This window comes from Patella vulgata, chromosome 3 (genome assembly GCF_932274485.2).
Source record: "Patella vulgata chromosome 3, xgPatVulg1.2, whole genome shotgun sequence".
In the NCBI taxonomy this organism is placed as follows: domain Eukaryota; kingdom Metazoa; phylum Mollusca; class Gastropoda; family Patellidae; genus Patella; species Patella vulgata.
The window spans coordinates 67,922,242-67,941,755 of NC_065881.2; the positions used below are offsets into that span (position 1 = coordinate 67,922,242).

Here is a 19,514-nt window from a genome sequence, read left to right on the forward strand (position 1 = left end):
AACATGTATTAATGTAGCTGTGCATGATTTGATTATTTAAAGTATCTAAGTCTCTAACTCAATATCATCCAAAATCTTCAACTTTGAAAACACGAATTATTTGTCAATTTAAATCAACATTGATGCTCTGATCTAACCGGAAAAAGATGGGCTTCTGATATCCAATATTTAAGACAAAATAAACATTTTATCATTGGTACACGAATCGTGTACCATAATGCGTTTCAGCCCCACTTCTAGCAAGAGACTCGGGGAACGAGGCTAGACACATTGCACCAAATCAAACGGCGTATGTAGACTGGAATAACCAGACGCTAGAAATTTGAATTCAATTGAGACTGCTGGCCTATTTCGTGGAACATAACTGATATGAAATTAGAGTAAAAACGGAAACCATTGAATGTAAATCAGTTTATATACATTCATATTACAGTATTATATGCGTTGCGACCCACTTCTGTCCATTTCTAGGTCCCAAATGTTAGCGATTTAGCTCCTTTAACATTTAATTAAGACAACAAAATCTCAACGCTAAATAATCTCCCAGCTTAAAAACAGGCCCATCAATTAAATTAGATTTCGCAATACATAAAGATGGCAGTGTACTGACCATTTACATAGCAAGCAGCATAGATCGATGAAATTTCATTTCTTCATATCTTTGTAAATACTGAATAGAATTAAACCATTTTTGGATTGATATTGCTTTCAGAAATTCAACTGATACAGTATTTCGTATTTTGCAAGCGATTCCAATATAGGTCAAATCAAACTCAGAGACTTTGAATAGGCTTACATCTATTGATTAAACATACATTATGCAAGAGCTAAATCTGTCTATTGCAGGTCTTTCTTTAGGCCTGAAATGTTATCTAAATTATTAATTAGACATTAATCAGACCATAATCAACTCTAGATGGCATCGCTAGCCTACGATCTTAAGTGGATTGTGAGCCGATTTACTGCATAACTTTCCTTCTCGATTGAACGATTAAATGGATAATCGAGACTATGCTGTTTATCGTACTGACTTTAGTAATGATGACCGAGGCTAGGCAGAAATTTCATTCGCTTCGTTCTCGGTTCCTAGTGGATAAATTTGAATGAAATTTTCAGCAAATTGTCTTTACGTTATCTAGTTTTTAATTATTATAGTGAGAACTGCCAGCTCGTTATCGAATCTCCCATAATGTATCTTTAAGATATTCCAAATTACTGAAAATGCTCATCAACGCAAAAGATTGTGAATCTGCCAAATCAAATAAAATGATAACATCGTTAATGATAAAGTAAATAAAAACTGTCAAATTTGTTTAAAGTAAAGTAATTGTGTCTATGGTCTAGTGAATATTGATAATGAAAGTTAAAGAATACATCATGTGTTGTTAGAATAATTGTGTTAAGTGGCAGATGTAGAAAACAATATGATTTATTGAATTAGTATATTAATTATTTTAGTCCTACACATAGTAATCTTTTGTTTTCTGTATTGATCATTTAGATTTAAGAATCATTGGGGATTATGATAAAAATGATAACTCAGCACAGACATCAATTGTTATTAAATATTTATGAAATAATTAGATTATGTTTTTTGATGAGTTTGTATTTCTTTTTTTTTTATCATGGTAATATTTTTGGGCATCCCTAAGCATACCTGTAGGTTTATCACTTAGTTTCTGTTTCTTGGTTTAGTCAGCAGCTATGTAAACTGTGTTCAGCCGTTACGTTATCATTATTCATTTAATTTTTATGTGATAAAGACTTTACCTTTTGAGCAGTGTATCCTGTTCTATTGCTAAGGAAAATTTTTGTTTTTCCCTGGCTTAGTTTGTTTCTTGTTTTAGTCAGCAGCTACGTAAACTGTGTTCAGCCGTTATGTTATCATTATTCATTTAATTTTTATGTGATAAAGACTTTACCTTTTGAGCAGTGTATCCTGTTCTATTGCTAAGGCAAATTTTTGTTTTTTCCCTGGCTTAAATCAGCAAGTCAAGTAATTAGTTTGTGTGTTCAAGATGTCAATCATTATGAAAATTTCCACTAAAGGTCTGATTTCTGCTACCTCTGTCCAGTCTATAAAAAGAAAATAAAATTACCATAGTACATTGTCATGAGATAACTGATATTTTCAAAGAAGCAAAAATAAAATAAATGCTCTTCCGCTACAAATTTTAGGTATGGTTAAGAAAGACTCGCCAAGTTATATGTATCTAGGAGCCACTTTGACTTAGTGGGTTAGACATTGGCTTGTTCCCTGCGTTGGTCTAAAACGTTCATTGGGATTTTTCAGTGTACTTCCCCGGTGTCAGTGGTGTAGGATGAATTGGAAGAATAACCGAGGTCATGTGTACACATTGGCGTGCATGTAAAAGAACCCTTGACAGTTGGAATTCAAGATACAATGTAAGAGTAGGCCATAGCGCCGCTGTCCGGGCAAAATTTCCCTCATAGCACACTGCATGGCATATGCTCGTCTTCATTAGAACAGTAGGACGTTAAACCCCATTTCATTTCATTTCATATATGTATCTAAATTATTCAAAATTTTTTGATATAATGGAAGAAGTAATTTCTGCTAACACATGTAGAATAGGAAGGGAAAAATTGAACGTCATTGGTCTAATTAAGTGTTTTAACTTTTACCAATTAATATCTCCTTAGTAATTGTCTGATTTCCTGGCAATCTGCAATGTCTGTACTAGCCTATTCATAAGTTAAATTGATATTTCTTGACTATGGGTTAGTCTATTTACCGAAGATCTGATTTTGGCATAAAATCAATATTTTACAGATTCTAACACTCCAGAATTAGACAAGTTGTATTATTGATATTTTCCAATCAGTATGATAAATTTACATGTATACCTTGTGTTCCAATTGTTGGGTTTTTAATACAGTCAAATATTTAATTCAGATCTAAGAAACTAAGAAAATGAATTATTTTTTATGTTTAAATAAATCACTTTGGTTTGTAATGTTTTTACCTGTGAAATATGTTGAAATGCAGTTTCAGTTTATGAAGCTTATGTCAGTAGGTGTTTTTTTTTTGGTGTAGGGATTTGTGTGGTGTGTCATTTGGTGAAGTGTTTAGTGTTGTGGTTTTGATCCCATACTTGTATGCCTAACTGCATTTTACCGCCACTGCTAATTAAAAACTTCAACAAGGAAGCAAATCGTTGCGTAAAGACTTACCATACATAGTCCCAAAATGACCTAGTTTATGTTGACAGCATTTTAAACTATTTCTCTTCCTCTCCCCTTTTTTTGTGGAACTGTTAGAATGATTATAGTGGAATCTATAGAGAAACTTTTGTTGATGTGAAAACCGTTCTATTGAATGGATTTGGTCTGCAGCTTTATTTAGAAAAATAAATATGCTATTCATTAATGTTTATCAAGGCGGATTCAAGTGATTTATGAACTGAGAACAGAAACAAAATCCTCCGAGGTTTAAATGTAGAGAATTTCCTGATTTGTATCCATCATGACATGACATACAGTTTATTCTCTTACTTTATGAAAATAAAATTATGACGTTATGAAAGGCTTTGTCACATACTATGACATTTTGGATTGTGTGTAACTATGAGCATACAAAGCAGTCATAATGCATGGGTGGACACCATGAGCATAGGGCTTCCAATCCCAATAAATCTATGTATACTGTGACTTGCTGTCAATAAGTAAATACTCTACTATGAATATTTGTCATTGTGTTACAAGTGGACATCTGCATTTTTATCCTGCGCCATCCGTCCCAATTTAGTTTTCGGAGCATATCTCATAAACTGTTCAAAATATCTTTTTGAAACTTTGTACAAACATCAACCTCTTACAGTAATGTGCCTTTTGCTATTTAGGAATTCCAGGGATATATGTTTTTTGTGTTTTCATGGAATCAAATTCAACTTTGTTTTTGGTGTACAGTTTTGTTTCCGGAGCATCTCATAAACCATTCAAAATATCTTCATTAAACTCTGTACAGGCATCAACCTATTACATAAGATGTGCCTTTTGCTATTTAGGAATTTCTCGGATTTATATTTTTTTTGTTTCCATGGAGACAAAATTGACTTAGTTTTTGGTGTACAATTTTGTTTCCGGAGCATATCTCATAAACCATTCAAGATATATTCATAAAACTTTGTACAAACATCAGCCTGTGATAGTAGTTGTTAAAAAATTCTTGGAATTGATAATTTTTGTGTATCCATGGAAACAAATTTCTATGTTGAATGATTTTTGAATTTTTACTACACATTAGACTTACCGTAGTTTTTGGTATATAATTATTCTAGAGCATATCTCACAAACTGTTCAAGATATCTTTATAACACTTTCACATTCATCTACCTATTATTTTAATTTCTGATGACCTTCCTTCCACCCTGATTTTGTTTCCGGAGCATATTTCATTATCTGTTCAAGAAATCTTTTTGAAATTTTGTACAAACATCAACCTATTATAGTGAGAGAGAAATGGGCTTTAACGTCCACTCGACACAAACTAGGTCATTTCGGGACTAACATATGGTTTAATTTTTTATTTCAATAATTGGCTTGCGCGTAGGGGTCTTTAGCAGTGGGAGGAAACTGGAGGACCCAGAGAAAACCCATGAGGTTGCAACCTATTATAGTATTTTATTTCCTGATGTATAAGCTTATTGTTTAACATACAGCAGCTGATTGAAGTAGGCAAAGGTTGTTGTGAAAACCTTACAGGGAGTAGCGACCCTGCCTTGTCCAGGCAGCTACTGTGATCAGAGTATGAATCTTCTGGCTAGTGCCATTGATATTCCAAGAAGTTGTTTTTCCTTATGCCTTCCAAACAAGTGCAAGGGTGAGGGATGGTGATGACTAGTCATCTTGTTATTACTGTAAGTGGTTGTGTAGGTAGGGGCCCCAATGCACTGCTTTGCCCAGGGGCTTGTAATGCTCTTAAGATGACCCTGAGCATACTGAGAGTGTGTCATAGCACTTTACAAATGTTTACATTGTTATTGTAGAACTTTTATGGAGGACTACTAAAATGGTTTTGTCTATCTGTGTGTCCTTCACACTATTTTGGATACAATACTTCTAATTGAGCTAGAATGATCAAACTTTGTGCATATGTTCATTAGGTGAATGCCTTCACTGAGTTCAGTGACAGTGATGAGCATTTTTTGCTTCGGCTAAATAGAGATAAGCAATTTGATTTAGTCAAAACTTTGGGATAGAAGAGATAAGGGATTTGATGGGTTGATACTTTTGAACATGATAACTTTGATGAAACTTGGTGTATAATTTCATTTCCCCCACTGACTTTACTAAGTTTGATATTAAATGTTATCTGTCCTTCCTGTTACACAAGTTCCACCAAATTTGTTTGATGTGATCACTGTGAAGTATGCCTGTCAACCAACTGTTGAATAAGATGCTGATATGTCAGAATTCTTCTGAATATTATAGTACATGTCAAGTCTGCTTGACAATTTGTTTTTTAAAAATGTCTAATTTCTTTTCAGGTCACACTAACAATATCCCAACAATTAATTTAGAGGAAGAATCTGTACAGTTAAAGTTATTGTGTGGTGCTGATTTATTAGAATCTTTTGGAACACCAGGTTTATGGTTAGAGGAAGATGTAAGTCTTTATTTGTCTACAAACTTTCAAAACAGAAACTTGATTTTCGAATTTATATTTCCACAGTTATGGTGTCCATACATTTAGACTGTTTTTCCCGCCTTATAAGCAAATATTTGGTTGTACATAAGTATTATAAAAGTAATCGCCCCTTTAAATGTAAATTACTGTCCAAAATAAAGTTAAATTTTCTCTTGGGAACTTTTTGGTATAAGTTCATAGTTCATACATACAGGTATTAGGTGAGGGGCAGGTTGGTTTAATTACTTGTAGTTGTTTATCAATCTGGCATGGAATATCTAAGGTTAACGATAATAACTATCACATCTAATAGATAATCATTTGTGGAAATTTATGAGCCATATGAATCCTGTAATAGTAATGGTTTTGTTGCAGTGGACCGTTAAGTGAAGTTAGTGAGAATGGTACAATTTACTTCAGCTATGTTGATCTATTTTTCAAAAAACTTGGACTAAGTACTGATATTATGATTTCCAATTTCCGAAAAATCATTTCATATTACCTATCAATTTAACCAAGATGATAACATTGAAAGAAATGGGCGATCTTCCAGTTATCCCTAGTTTTTTATGTTACTAGTTTCGTTCGTATTGAACTCTTCAGACTGGTTAGACTCCGATGGCGGAGTTCTATTTATACTATCCCAACACCCCGGTAAAAAAAGTATTTACCGAGGTTGAGAATTGGCGGGTTGGCGGGGTCAGTTTACCGGGGTTTGGTTAATTTTGGCGGGGTTGTTATACCAGGGTTTGGTATTTTGGCGGGGTTCATGAATATGCCAGGTACCGGGGTTCGGTGATAATAGGCCCCGTAAATATAATTTACCGGGGTTAGTATTAGGCGGGGTTTTACCGGGGTTTGGTATTTTATGCCGGGGTTACTTGATTATTTTGCCAGGATGTGGTATTATGGCGGGGTTCATGAGTATTTGAATACCGGAGTTCGGTATCGAGGCTCAATTCAGGATTGACCTAAAGTAAGATTTAGGTATGGTGCGGGGTAGACGTGTCTATACTTTGCCGGGATTTCGGGCAAAGGCGGGGGACTAGTTTCGTTCGTATTGAACTCTTCAGAATGGGTGGGTTAGATGGGAAAAGAAGGCAGGCCCAAGGTGGGTCTGGGGCCCGGAGGCTATAGTAAGTTAAGAAAAGAAAAGAAAAGGGAAACGTAAGAGGTTAGATGGAATGGTTTATTAAACCGGAAATCATAGTAGAATTAGTAAGATCAGAAAAGGAAAATTGGCATGCCAAATGAGGGTTATGTTCCATTTCATTTACAGCGGATGGTTCGTTCTGGATTCTGAATCTCTGGTCAACGGACCTATTCCGGTTTTTCCAGTTGGCTAGGGGAGATGTTTAGGTCCCAGTTACGGAAACAAGGAAACGAAGCCCCTAAAGGGGTAAGGTGGCGTCTGTTTTGGTGGCTGGTCGAGGCTACTGGTGATGGAGTAGCGGCACGTAGTGTCTCTGTAGAAGCACTGACAGCCGGGGTGTTTCCCTTGAGGTCTCCAATAGTAGCTACAATCGCTTCCTGGAGTTGGTCTGGTGCTGCTGCTGCACCCTTACAGTTGTGTTTTTTAATGTATTCCTTTCTTCTGTATAGTCTGCCACAGGTGTCGCAGCTAAACTTAGGTGCCAAGTGAGTTTCTTTTTGATGGCGGAGTAGATGACATTTTTTCGAGAACACTTTTCCGCACTGATGACAGGCGTCCATTTTGAATGAAGAGTTGCTATGACGTCGGGTAAGCTATTATGACGTAAAGTGGTGATGGCTAAACGTGGAATAGTATAAGGAACGTTGGCTCGGTGGCACCTATAGGAGGTTAGGGAGGCAAAAAAGATCTAGAGTTGGGATACCCAGTGAGGGGGGTTGTAGAACAAATAAAAATAAGTGGAGGTGCCCAAGTTCCGATTTTGTCGTTGATACCGTGCGGTTGAAAAGTTTTTAATCTAATAATCCAATGTAATTCAATTGTACGTCTGTTGGTTGTGGAAGTGTATAACTCAGGGTCTGAGCCAAGTTGTTTAATTATTTGGTAGTCAAGGTCTCGACTAGAATGTCTCGGTAAATTGAAGTGAGAGGTGACTGGGGTGTCTCTCTTGTGGGTAATATCAGCAAAGTGTTCTTTCAGTCTAACGCGGAACAATCTTTTGGTTTCGCCTGTGTACTGCTTTTGGCAGGGCTTACAGGTGAGACGGTAGATGACGTTCTTACTGTGGCAAGTCCACTGGTTGTGGCATTTGTACGTTTTGCCGGTTTGGGTCGAACGGAAAGTGGTTTTCAGTTTGAGTGTATTGCTAGGTGAGTTGCATATAGAGTCTAAATAAGCATGACTTTTCCCACTAACTTGAGGTTTACGTATGGGATTTTTGATAGTTGCTGAAGTTAATAGATCTTTTAGGGAAGGGTTACGTCTAAAGGCGGTGAGACAAGGTAAGGAGAAGGCTTTGAGGCAGTCCTGGGAGCTATGGAGAATATGCTAGTTGTCCTTAATGATTTTGCTGATATGTACCGAAGTGGGGTTGAAATTCGTAATAAACACTGGACGTTTTTGAGTATCGGCGGTGATTTTATTTCTGAGGAGGTTTATCCTCTGGATAGAATCGGCTTTGTTTCTATTGGTTTTAATAATATCTAGAGGGTAGCCCCGTTGGAGATAGTAATGTTGAAGTTTGTCAGCATGTTTAATATAATCAGAGTTGCTTGTGCAGATACGTTTGATTCTTAGAAATTGGCTATACGGTCCCTTCCGTTTGATGTGTGGCGGATGACAAGAGGTGTAGGATAGATAAGAGTGTGTATCTGTGGGTTTATAGTATAGGTCAAAGGATAGTTTCTTAGTTTCACGGTTAAAGCTTACCATAGAGTCTAGGGAAGGCACTTTATGAGTGGAGAGTTCAGCTGTGAACTTAATAGTTTTGTGAAAGGTGTTCATCAGTTGGAGGAAATCCATTAATTTGGAGTTTCCATATGTCCAGATAAGGAAGATATCATCTATATATCAGACAAAGACTAAAGGTTTTAGAGGTACTTTGTCTAACATAATTTGTTCTAATTCGCTAAGGAACACACAAGCAAAGCTAGGGGCTACTTTCGTCCCCATGCTAGTACCGCCTATCTGGAGGTAATGTTTGTTATTAAAAACGAAGTTCTTAGTGAGTACAAGTTTTAAGAGTGCGATTAAATAAGTGGGATCAATTCTCCAATTAGGTTTATTTTTAAGGATGCTTTTAGTGACTGCTCGTAAGCCCTCATTGGTGGGGATGTTAGTGTAAAGGGATGTGACGTCCATGGTGACAAGAATGACATCTGATTGTAGGGTTAGGTCGATGTCTTCCAATCTTTGGATAAAGTGGGTGGTGTCTCTTATGTAACTAGGGTAAAGAGGGACGAAGTCTTTGATATGTTCATCTATGAAACTGCTGATGAATTCCGTGGGGGTTCCATTCCCGCTGACAATGGGTCTGCCTGGGACTTTACCGGGTTCACTAGATTTGCGTATCTTGGGTAGGCGGTAGAAGCGACCTGGTTTGGGGTCGTCTACAATAAGGCCTTTAAGGATTTTTTCCGTAATGTGTCCTGATTGATACATTTTGGTTAGGAAAAGTGTGATTTCAGCATTGAATTCGAGGGTGGGGTCCTCATCTAGTGGCAGGTAAAAAGAAAGGGAAGCGATTGGCCAACTAAAAACAAACCCCGATATTATCATTAAAAAAGCCGATAAGGGCTCAGCTGTTGTAATCCTCAACAAATCCGATTATATCCTTGAAGCCGAAAGACAACTTTCTAACATTTCTTTTTACACTCTTATCTATCCTACACCTCTTGTCATCCGCCACACATCAAACGGAAGGGACCGTATAGCCAATTTCTAAGAATCAAACGTATCTGCACAAGCAACTCTGATTATATTAAACATGCTGACAAACTTCAACATTACTATCTCCAACGGGGCTACCCTCTAGATATTATTAAAACCAATAGAAACAAAGCCGATTCTATCCAGAGGATAAACCTCCTCAGAAATAAAATCACCGCCGATACTCAAAAACGTCCAGTGTTTATTACGAATTTCAACCCCACTTCGGTACATATCAGCAAAATCATTAAGGACAACTAGCATATTCTCCATAGCTCCCAGGACTGCCTCAAAGCCTTCCCCTTACCTTGTCTCACCGCCTTTAGACGTAACCCTTCCCTAAAAGATCTATTAACTTCAGCAACAATCAAAAATCCCATACGTAAACCTCAAGTTAGTGGGAAAAGTCATGCTTATTTAGACTCTATATGCAACTCACCTAACTGTCTATATTGCAATACACTCAAACTGAAAACCACTTTCCGTTCGACCCAAACCGGCAAAACGTACAAATGCCACAACCAGTGGACTTGCCACAGTAAGAACGTCATCTACCTTCTCACCTGTAAGCTCTGCCAAAAGCAGTACACAGGCGAAACCAAAAGATTGTTCCGCATTAGACTGAAAGAACACTTTGCTGATATTACCAACAAGAGAGACACCCCAGTCACCTCTCACTTCAATTTACCGAGACATTCTAGTCGAGACCTGGACTACCAAATAATTAAACAACTTGGCTCAGACCCTGAGTTATACACTTCCACAACCAACAGACGTACAATTGAATTACATTGGATTATTAGATTAAAAACTTTTCAACCGCACGGTATTAACGACAAAATCTGAACTTGGGCACCCCCACTTATTTTTATTTATCCTACAAGATGATAACATATTTGACCTGGCAACCCAATGTAAACTTACGGAGATGATTCTTCCATGATTGTGAATAATTATATATTGTACAAATTATATTTCAGATAGAAGATATTATAAATAATTATGGTTTAGTTTGTGTAACAAGAGCGGGGAGTGATCCACACAAGTTTATCTATGAATCTGATACCTTAACAAGATGCAAGGTAAAGAGTTCTTAGATAATATTAATGGGTTATGGAAACTATAAATCCTTCAAATTTGTGTGGTTTAGCTTTCAATTGCCTTTCCTTTTACATGTATATGTAAATAAGTCAAGTTGTAAAATGTTTTGGCTATAAATTAAACAAGTGTTAACCCTAGGACGGATATTTACCCTAGCATTTATGCCAACAAACATATAAATTAAGGACATCTTTGCAAGAATGTGAAGACACGGCCTTTTTCTTTTGTCCAAATAGGACAACTAATATAAAATATTGAAACATTGGGAATGAATTGTCAAAATTGGTTAACAGGTTATGCAACTCTGATCATGATAATGCTCCTCGATACATATACATGTGCACACATACATGTACTACCGCAGGGGACTATTAAAATGGGTCTGTCTGTTGTCGGTCCATCACACTTTTTGGGACACAATAGCTTTCCTTCTAGAATGTTCAAACTTGGTGTAGGTGTTTTTAGGTGAATGCCATGACGGAGTTTGAAGATGAGCATTTTCTGCTTAGGGTAAACAGATATAAGCAATTTGATTGGTTGATGCTTTGGGACACGATAACTTTAGTTTTAATTAAGTAAGAGTGATGAAACTTGGTGTATAGTTTGGTTAGTTTCATTACATTAATACCTCGACTAAGTTCGATAATGAGCATTTTCTGCTCAGGGTAAGCAGAGCGATAAGCAATCTGATTGGTCGAGACTTTAGAACACTATAACTCTAATTGAGGTAGAATGTTCAAACTTGGTGTAGGGGTTTATTAGGTGAATGCATTGGTTGAGTGCCAAGATGAGCATTTTCTGCTTAGGGAAAAGCAGAGATAAGCAATTTGATTGGTTGATGCTTTGTGACATGATAACTTTGGTTCTAATTAAGTGAGAGTTATGAAACTTGTTGTACAGTTTCATCTCATCAATACCTTCACTAAGTTTGATAATGAGCATTTTTGGCTCAGGGTAAGCAGAGCGATAAGCAATTTGATTGGTCGAGACCTTGGAGCTCGACAACTTTGATTCTAATTGAGTGATAGTGGTAAAACTTTGTGTGTAGTTTCGTTACATCAATACCATACTATAGTTTGATGCTGAGCATTTTCTGCTTAGAGACTTTAATTTGATTGGTTAAGACTTTGGAACACAAAAACTCTCCTTCTAATTTAGTAATTTAGGTAGAATGTTCAAAATTGGTGTAGGTGTCAAGTAGGTGAATGTCTAAGCAGAGATAAGCAATTTGATTGGTTGAGACTTTGGAACACGATAACTTTGGTTCTAATTTGGTGAGAGTGATGAAACTTCGAGTATAGATTCATTATATTAATACCTTGACTAAGTTTGATGATGAGAATTTTCTGCTTGGGCTACGTATGTAGCGATAAGCAATTTGATTGGTCAAGACTTTTAATTTGAGGTATAGATCTTCATTAGGTGAATGTCTTGACTGAGTTAAAGGATTAATAATTCCCACTAAAGCTAAGCAGAGCTAAGCAATTTCACTGGTCGATGCTTTGGTTCAAACTGATGGAGAGTGATAAAACTTAGTGTATAGATTCACTACCAGGTACTTCAAAATCTGACTGAGTTTGATCGTGAACATTTTATGCTTATACTAAACAGATGATTAGTTTGATTGCTCAATACTTTTGAAAAAGATAAATGTGCAATTAATTAATATTTGTGATCTATTTATTGTGGGACATCAACCTCACTGTTGGCTTGTTAATTTTATTTTCATTAATTTATTTTGTTTGTTTACAGAATAATATACATATTATTACAGAATGGATATTTAATGATATAAGTTCAACAAAAATAAGGTATGTTTAAAATTGATAAACTAAGGTTGATTTTCAGTTTAAAAGTTAGCAAAAGAGGCGGTCTTTCTGAGTTACTCTTTGAATTGCATGTAATTAGTCATGTCTTTTGGAAATAGAATGTGCTGTTTTACTTAATTTTTCATCCTACATTAGTTATACCTTGCACTATTTTATTCTTACTGGTACCAAATTATAGCTGGCGGACTTGAATACAGGGATAAAGTGTCTTGTTCAAAGACAACAGCCTTTAATGCCAATGCTGAATCAGAATCAAACATGCACCTATGTGGTTCTTTTTTTTTTCATTAAATCATTGTACCTTCATAAACTTGGAATGGTTTGGGCCTCATAGCTACATGTAGTGATGGGTGTCATGTACAAGGCAGGATGTGCTTACTCTTTCGGGAACACCTGATGCCACTTGTCACTAGGCTTATCTGTAAGAGAGATGTCCTGTGTTAAGTTCGCATAGCTGACAGTTTTGTATATTGCTTGACATTTGGTTTATTCTGATAATTTTTATATGCCCACATTTAATGTGGTTGTATATTGTCGTTAACTTCATCCTTTCACAATCAGAGTATTTAAGAATTTTTTCTTGACGAATTATTCCCCATTAATGTTCAGTAACAGGGCTTTTAAGTAAGAAGACTGTTGGAGTTCAGAAAATTTGATGGTATATTTTCAAGTTGTCCGCCATTGGCAATAATTTTAGATTTAAGCGAATGACTTTTCTGCTGTTGAGCATATAGGGGACTTGAAAAGCCTACGTCTATGTGAAGGGCTTTGCTACCCACTTTGAGTATTAACAATCCATGGGATAGGGTTATAAGGTTGACATGTGCCAAGTTTTACTCTTTATGAAAGTGAAATATCTTGATTAAAGAGAGATGATGTTGAATTTCTGTTTTTTCAGGAGAGCATTACGGCGTGGTGAAAGTGTCAAATATTTATTACAGGATAATGTTATTGATTATATTAGAAAACATCAAATATATCATATACCTGACAAGTAAGCTAGATTTCAACTCTATATAGGTATAAATATATATACACACTGTCAGTCTTTTTGTTGCTTTATGTAATTTGTAAATTTGTTTTATAAGCATGAGATCAGTACACAGTAGTGATTATGTGCCCAACAAAATAATCTTTGATAATTTAATTGGTTAATTAATGTAGTATTGTGCAAAACAGATATTTGGTGAGGAACACGAAATAACTGTTGCATACATGTAGCTTACAGTGACTTCTAAAGATGTTCGTGTACCAGCAAAAAAACTTGTGTGAACTGGTCTTTATATATTTTTTAGCCGAATTTGTCATTTTCACAGACTAATTTCACCATAATATCCAAATGTGAAAATATTTTACTTGTTAGTGACAGGATATCTTAGATCTTATTTGACTGAATAGGTAATGTGTGAACACAATATTATTTATGCTGATATATTGGATATGTTTATATTGAAAAAATATAAATTAATTTAGTAAAACCATTTAATAAAAATAATGCATTGATAGAATTTGTAATAACATTAAAGTTTGTAATAATCCCATAACTTTTGTTAAAGTAACTGAGCGTAATTTGCATATTTTGGAAAATATCAAATTCCTCACGGCTTAATCAACACTAATATATACTCACATTGATTATTTAACAATTACTTAAGAAATCAAATTCAGAATATCAAAGGTAATTAATTGCCCGGCTTCGATTCAGTTGGTTTAAAAACACGCCAATGAATTAGATTTCTCGAAACATAATGTGGCAGTGGGTTTGTTTACATAGAGAGCAACATAGATGGATGGTATTCTCTTTATCATATCTTTTTAAATACCGGTACTGAACAGAATTGTGAACTAATATTCCTATTAGAAATTCAACTTTTACATTGATGTAGTTTCCATTGGAGTCGCACATTACCCAAATAATGCTCAGGGACTTTAAAATAGAAAGATAATTTAGTTTTTTACTGTTATTGTCTATTAATTATTTAGCATTAATTTGAATAAAAGTGATCAGTAACAACAACAGTGCTTTTGATCAAATGTTCTCTCTTAATGAATTAGGCCTACATCTGCATGAAATATTTTTCTGTGTAAAACTTATTTTTTTTTAAAGAAAAGTGTTTAAGCGTCTTTCTATATATTGTCTATACCTCAGATCTGTTAGCAGGCCTGTGAATAAGGATTTTACTTGTATCTGACAAAATATATATTGAACTTTGTGGGACAGACATATTAAAAATATCGGTTAAAGCACAGCATTAGTGCCAGGGTAAATGACTGGCACTGGAGGAAATGGCTCTGAAAAAGCTTCAATTTGTGTGTGACATCGTCTGTGACAGGTACCTTATCTCCACATACCTCTTGAGCAATGATACTAGATATATTATTAGTATCTGGATTATTTTTTTTAATGCATGTTGATTAAGTAGAAGTATATATATATAGTAATAAACCATTTGATAGTACATATATAGTGACTAAAAATGTCTACTAGATTATTATATTAAGTCTATAGGCATTGTAAATAATTGGAATACAAAAACCGGTAGCCATAACTAATGAATGAATTCAATAAAATGAGGCAAAAGCAATTTTACAAAGTTTATATTTTATAATATATTTTATGCTTATTCATGCTAATATTATTTACTTTAATTTTGATGCATTTATGTAATTTCTTATTTAGTTTATTTTGTTGTGCCTTTATGCTAAAACATGTCAAAGCATTACATGTTAGATGTTAGATGTGTTCTCTTGTCCATTCATCCGTAAGTCAAGATTTGACATTCACACAACAATCATAGTCTTAATTTGACTTCTGTAAGATTTTTCTTTGATCAGATTTCTATTTTATCCAATCCTGCTGTCTGTTAATCAATAGACAACAATAACATGTCAACAGTTTAAAAACTTCAACAGTTTAAAAACTACAGTGATTTCTGATTATAGATTCCAGAGTTATCACCCATGATGTCTTGATTCAAATTTATATGCATTGTTCAAATACTGTGGGTGTATGTTTCTTTGTCTGGCAACCTATCTTTAGTATTTTAGCCAAATATGATCACAGTGCATGAACAGATGGAACAGGTTCAAATAAGTTGCTATGCAGGTGTCACTATAACCCATTAAAAAAGAGGTGGCTCAGTGAATGTGGCACTGGCTCAATAACCAGGATGTCCCAGGTTCACTCCTGCTGTTGTACCACCACTGTCAGGGCAAAATTTCCTCACGGAATAGCATATGCCTGTCTTCATTAGCCTAGTTAGTGGAGATAATTAAGACTTTAAGTCCCCTTTTATTTCTGTCAGCAAAGAAGTGCCTGCTACAAGGCAATGTTGTCAGCCCTCAGTACACAATGAACTGATACTGGAAGTTACTATTAAATTTTAGTGTAGAGCAGATATCTCCATTGAGGTCATCTCAAAATTGTTAATGTTGTTATAACTTCTTTATATTTGTTTATTTTATGTAAATATTTTAGTGTCAATAAAAGCATGAAATAGATATTTTTTTCTGTTCTTTTATTCTGTTTTTGTATTTTACTGTTGTATAACTTTAGAATATCATCTGACCATAAAGACAATTACCTGTACTGACAAGAAAAGGAAGAATGTACAAATATCACATTTATTTGAATTATTGATTCTAAATTAAAGGGCTGTGTTCAAACATGCAAAGATTCTGCCATGTGCAAAATAGATGATAACTAAGGACTAAATCGTGGTATTACCTAAATGAAGATTTTTGTGGTATTTGGTTAAAAAATTCAATTTGACTGTACAGTTACTGGTACATTTGGCAATATTCAAACTAGATCATATATGAAATCTGGCTGTCCATCACCAGGGCCGGCGGAAGCAATTCTTGATTGGGGGGGGGCTTCCATCCTAGGCCCTTATAGGCGTGGGTCCAGGGGCCGCAATAACCTGGAGAAAAGAGTACTTGCGGCCAAATTATTGGGGGGGGGGGGCTAAAGCCCCCCGTAGCCCCCCCCCCACTCCGCCGGGCCTGATCACTGAGATGTAGATGTTTAAGATTCATTAAAACTTCTGCATCTTATAGCCTATACCATGGTGATATTAAAGTAGTTCTGTCAATGCCCTTGCTTTACTGTTATTTTCTTTTGAAAGCTGTAATTTCCCTTTAAATATATGTGTATATAGGATACCAAAAATGTGCATCAGATTTCAATCTTTTTAGAAAATTTTTATTTAAATGTCAACACTTCAATAGAGGAAATACATCCCAAATTTAAAACCATTCCTATTCATTACTCATTTCCATCATTAAACAAAATAAAACATCAAATTGGCCTATATGAAAGAGGTTTACCAACGTATCCACCCTGCAGAAAAAACGAACACATTTAATCAACGTAGATCAAAAAAAAATCTAAATTTCTTTTAAATTTCAGAGAGCTTAAATATGTTTTAGTCTGCTTCAAGAAATGAAGTCTTTTCCTAATGGATGGATATTTTTTATTAATCTGCATGCCTCGCGTATATGTTATATGTACGTTTCTGATTGTTGTATGGTATGTAGCGTGGAATTTTATGTTAATTTTATGTGTTTTCTGTTGACCAATAAGAGTGTAAGTTTTATCGCAAGGCAGGTTTGTTAATCACTAGCTTACATGGCTTGACTATTATTCTGGTGCTGGGTCCGCAAGCTACACCCACATTATGAAGACCTTTTTTACCATTAAATATTATAGTCATGGATATCACTATTACATTACTGGATGCCATGTTGACACCTATCTTGCACAAAAACATCCTAATAATGAAGTCCTAGTGTATTTCCCTTCCTTATACCCACCCTTCGTAAGCCTACTGTGCCGTGACCTTTTCCTGTAGATTCAAAGAGAAGTTGACAAACAGATTTGTGTAGTACATGTGTTGTGAATTGAGTAACGTATTCCTACTCTCCCTAGTTTTTCCATCCATCTTATTAAAAATAAAATTAATTTTCACTACAGACATAAAATTAAACACAGATTATTACACCTGCATATGTCCCATATCCACTGTGCTACACAAGTAAGTTTTATCAACTTCTCTTTATAAATTAAATTACACAGGTAGTCCCTCTTGTTGTGTGGCAACACAGAGTCAATAATAACAGCTGGAAGGTGGTGATTTGATATCTAGCCCATTTCTTATTAAAATGTATTTTGCCCAGCAAGCAGACTTTTTATATTGATATTTGTAAAGAAAAAGATTCAGGGAAATCTGTTTTTCATGTTTAGTACTCAATAACATTTTCGTTATCGATAGGTACATGCATGAATGACTGTAAGATATTTGGTTTCAAAATAATACATTGTAACAGAAACAACATTTATACCCATGGATCATATGAAATTGTGTCTTGTTGGTAATTGACTGCATTTTTCATTAGAAGCAAAGTTGATACTGGGATACAACAATGCATGATCTATGTCTTGAGGAACATTAAATATTAATATTTAATAAATTGTTTGTTTTTTGTGATTTTGTTTTCAGTAAATATATCAATCATATGATGCCATCACCAAATGACGAAGCTACTACTGCATCACCAGACACAGAAGAGGAATCTATTTCATCTCTTGATGTGACTCCTTCCCCAACCTCATCCACAAGATCTCGAGACAGACCTGATTCCATGTACCACAGTAGATATCATCATCATTCAGCAGACATCAGAAATTTTTATAACCAGACGCCACAACATGTGACCTGTATGACTGATATTAGTAGTTTAGTTAGACGAGTGAAAAATATTCGAGTGGCATATACACCTGAAACTTGTGTGTGAAAAACAAATATTTCTTTTCGAAAAGGATTTAGAATTGATTGGTCTGTGATTTGGTTAAAAGTTTTAAAACTGATGTTCACAATTGTCTTGATCCAGAATGGCATAATAAACAATGTGAGATTTACTAGTACCATATAACTTTTTATTGATCTTACTTGATAGCTGAAACTTATAATGTGTAACTGAAATTATCTGTTGTTTGTTTGTACATATTATGTCAATTTTTTATACTATATATTTGATGGGACCAGGGATAAATTGATTGTATATATGACTTGCTCTACAACACAGGTTGTATTGTGCTACAGCACTGTCTGTCATATTTTGCAAATGTTTCATTATACAATTTATAGTTATATGAATATAGTCAATATTTCAATTGTTTGTAATTTGAATGATAACAAATTTGTGAAATCAGGAAATCTATGGATTTTAAACTTCACATGCCAGTAGGTGGTCAACTGTTTAGTACTTTACTACAACTGCTTATAAATTTGAGGGTAATGAATTTGTGAATTTGAGAAGTTGAAACTGTACATATTTGTTATCATTAATGATGTGTGCATCCTGTTTTGAGATTGTTTTATCCAACATTTTTTATAATTTATAATGTCTTGACTTTACGTCAAAATATCAAACATTTGTAAACTTGTAGGTAAATATGGGGCATATTTAGGTGTACTCGCTGAAATATAGAATGCATAATGTTATAAATTTATGAAATGATTGTATTATATATGCACCAGGCTTCCATAACCAAAAACTGCTTTAATATACATTTGTATTTGCTGCTATTATAAGTAGATATATGGAATATTTTCATAAAGTCTAGGGTTGAAGTATACTTTATGGTACCTTTTATGACAAGACTTTCTTGTCACATATTGATATATGTTTTACAAAGTGTAATTGCGCCACTGAGCAGTGCATCATTTTTGGGTTGAGGGCACTCTATTGATGGATTATTACCGGTATGTTATATTATGGATAGTGAAACAAACAGAAAGGTTGTCTTTTTGAGATTGATGAGGAAGATTAATTTCATGTATTTAAAAAGCTTTTTGTTGACAATCACAATGCCCAGATACTTTATCTCCAAGTAACACCAAGCTTTAACAAGTAATGCTTCCATAAAATCATGCCTTTAATATTAGTAAAAAAAATTTGTGAGTTGCAGGTTACATATACAGTACTTTGGTGTTGATCGATATTTTAAAGTCTAACAGTTACTGTAAAATAAAGATATGATTTGAAATAATCAGATGTACTAGCTTTTTAT

The 19,514-nt window shown here is 34.8% G+C and overlaps 1 protein-coding gene across 1 annotated transcript in view; it reads left to right on the forward strand.

The window, feature by feature from the left end:
- The window catches only part of LOC126815285 (nicotinamide/nicotinic acid mononucleotide adenylyltransferase 1), a 32,109-nt gene extending 12,639 nt beyond the window's left edge, over positions 1-19,470 (forward strand). The window contains exons 5-9 of the mRNA XM_050540850.1: positions 5,511-5,629; positions 10,490-10,591; positions 12,363-12,421; positions 13,338-13,433; positions 17,941-19,470. Coding sequence (XP_050396807.1) covers positions 5,511-5,629; positions 10,490-10,591; positions 12,363-12,421; positions 13,338-13,433; positions 17,941-18,235 — 671 coding nt within the window. The 3' untranslated portion in view covers positions 18,236-19,470. The remainder of the gene's footprint in view (positions 1-5,510; positions 5,630-10,489; positions 10,592-12,362; positions 12,422-13,337; positions 13,434-17,940) is intronic.
- Positions 19,471-19,514: the final 44 nt, after the last annotated feature.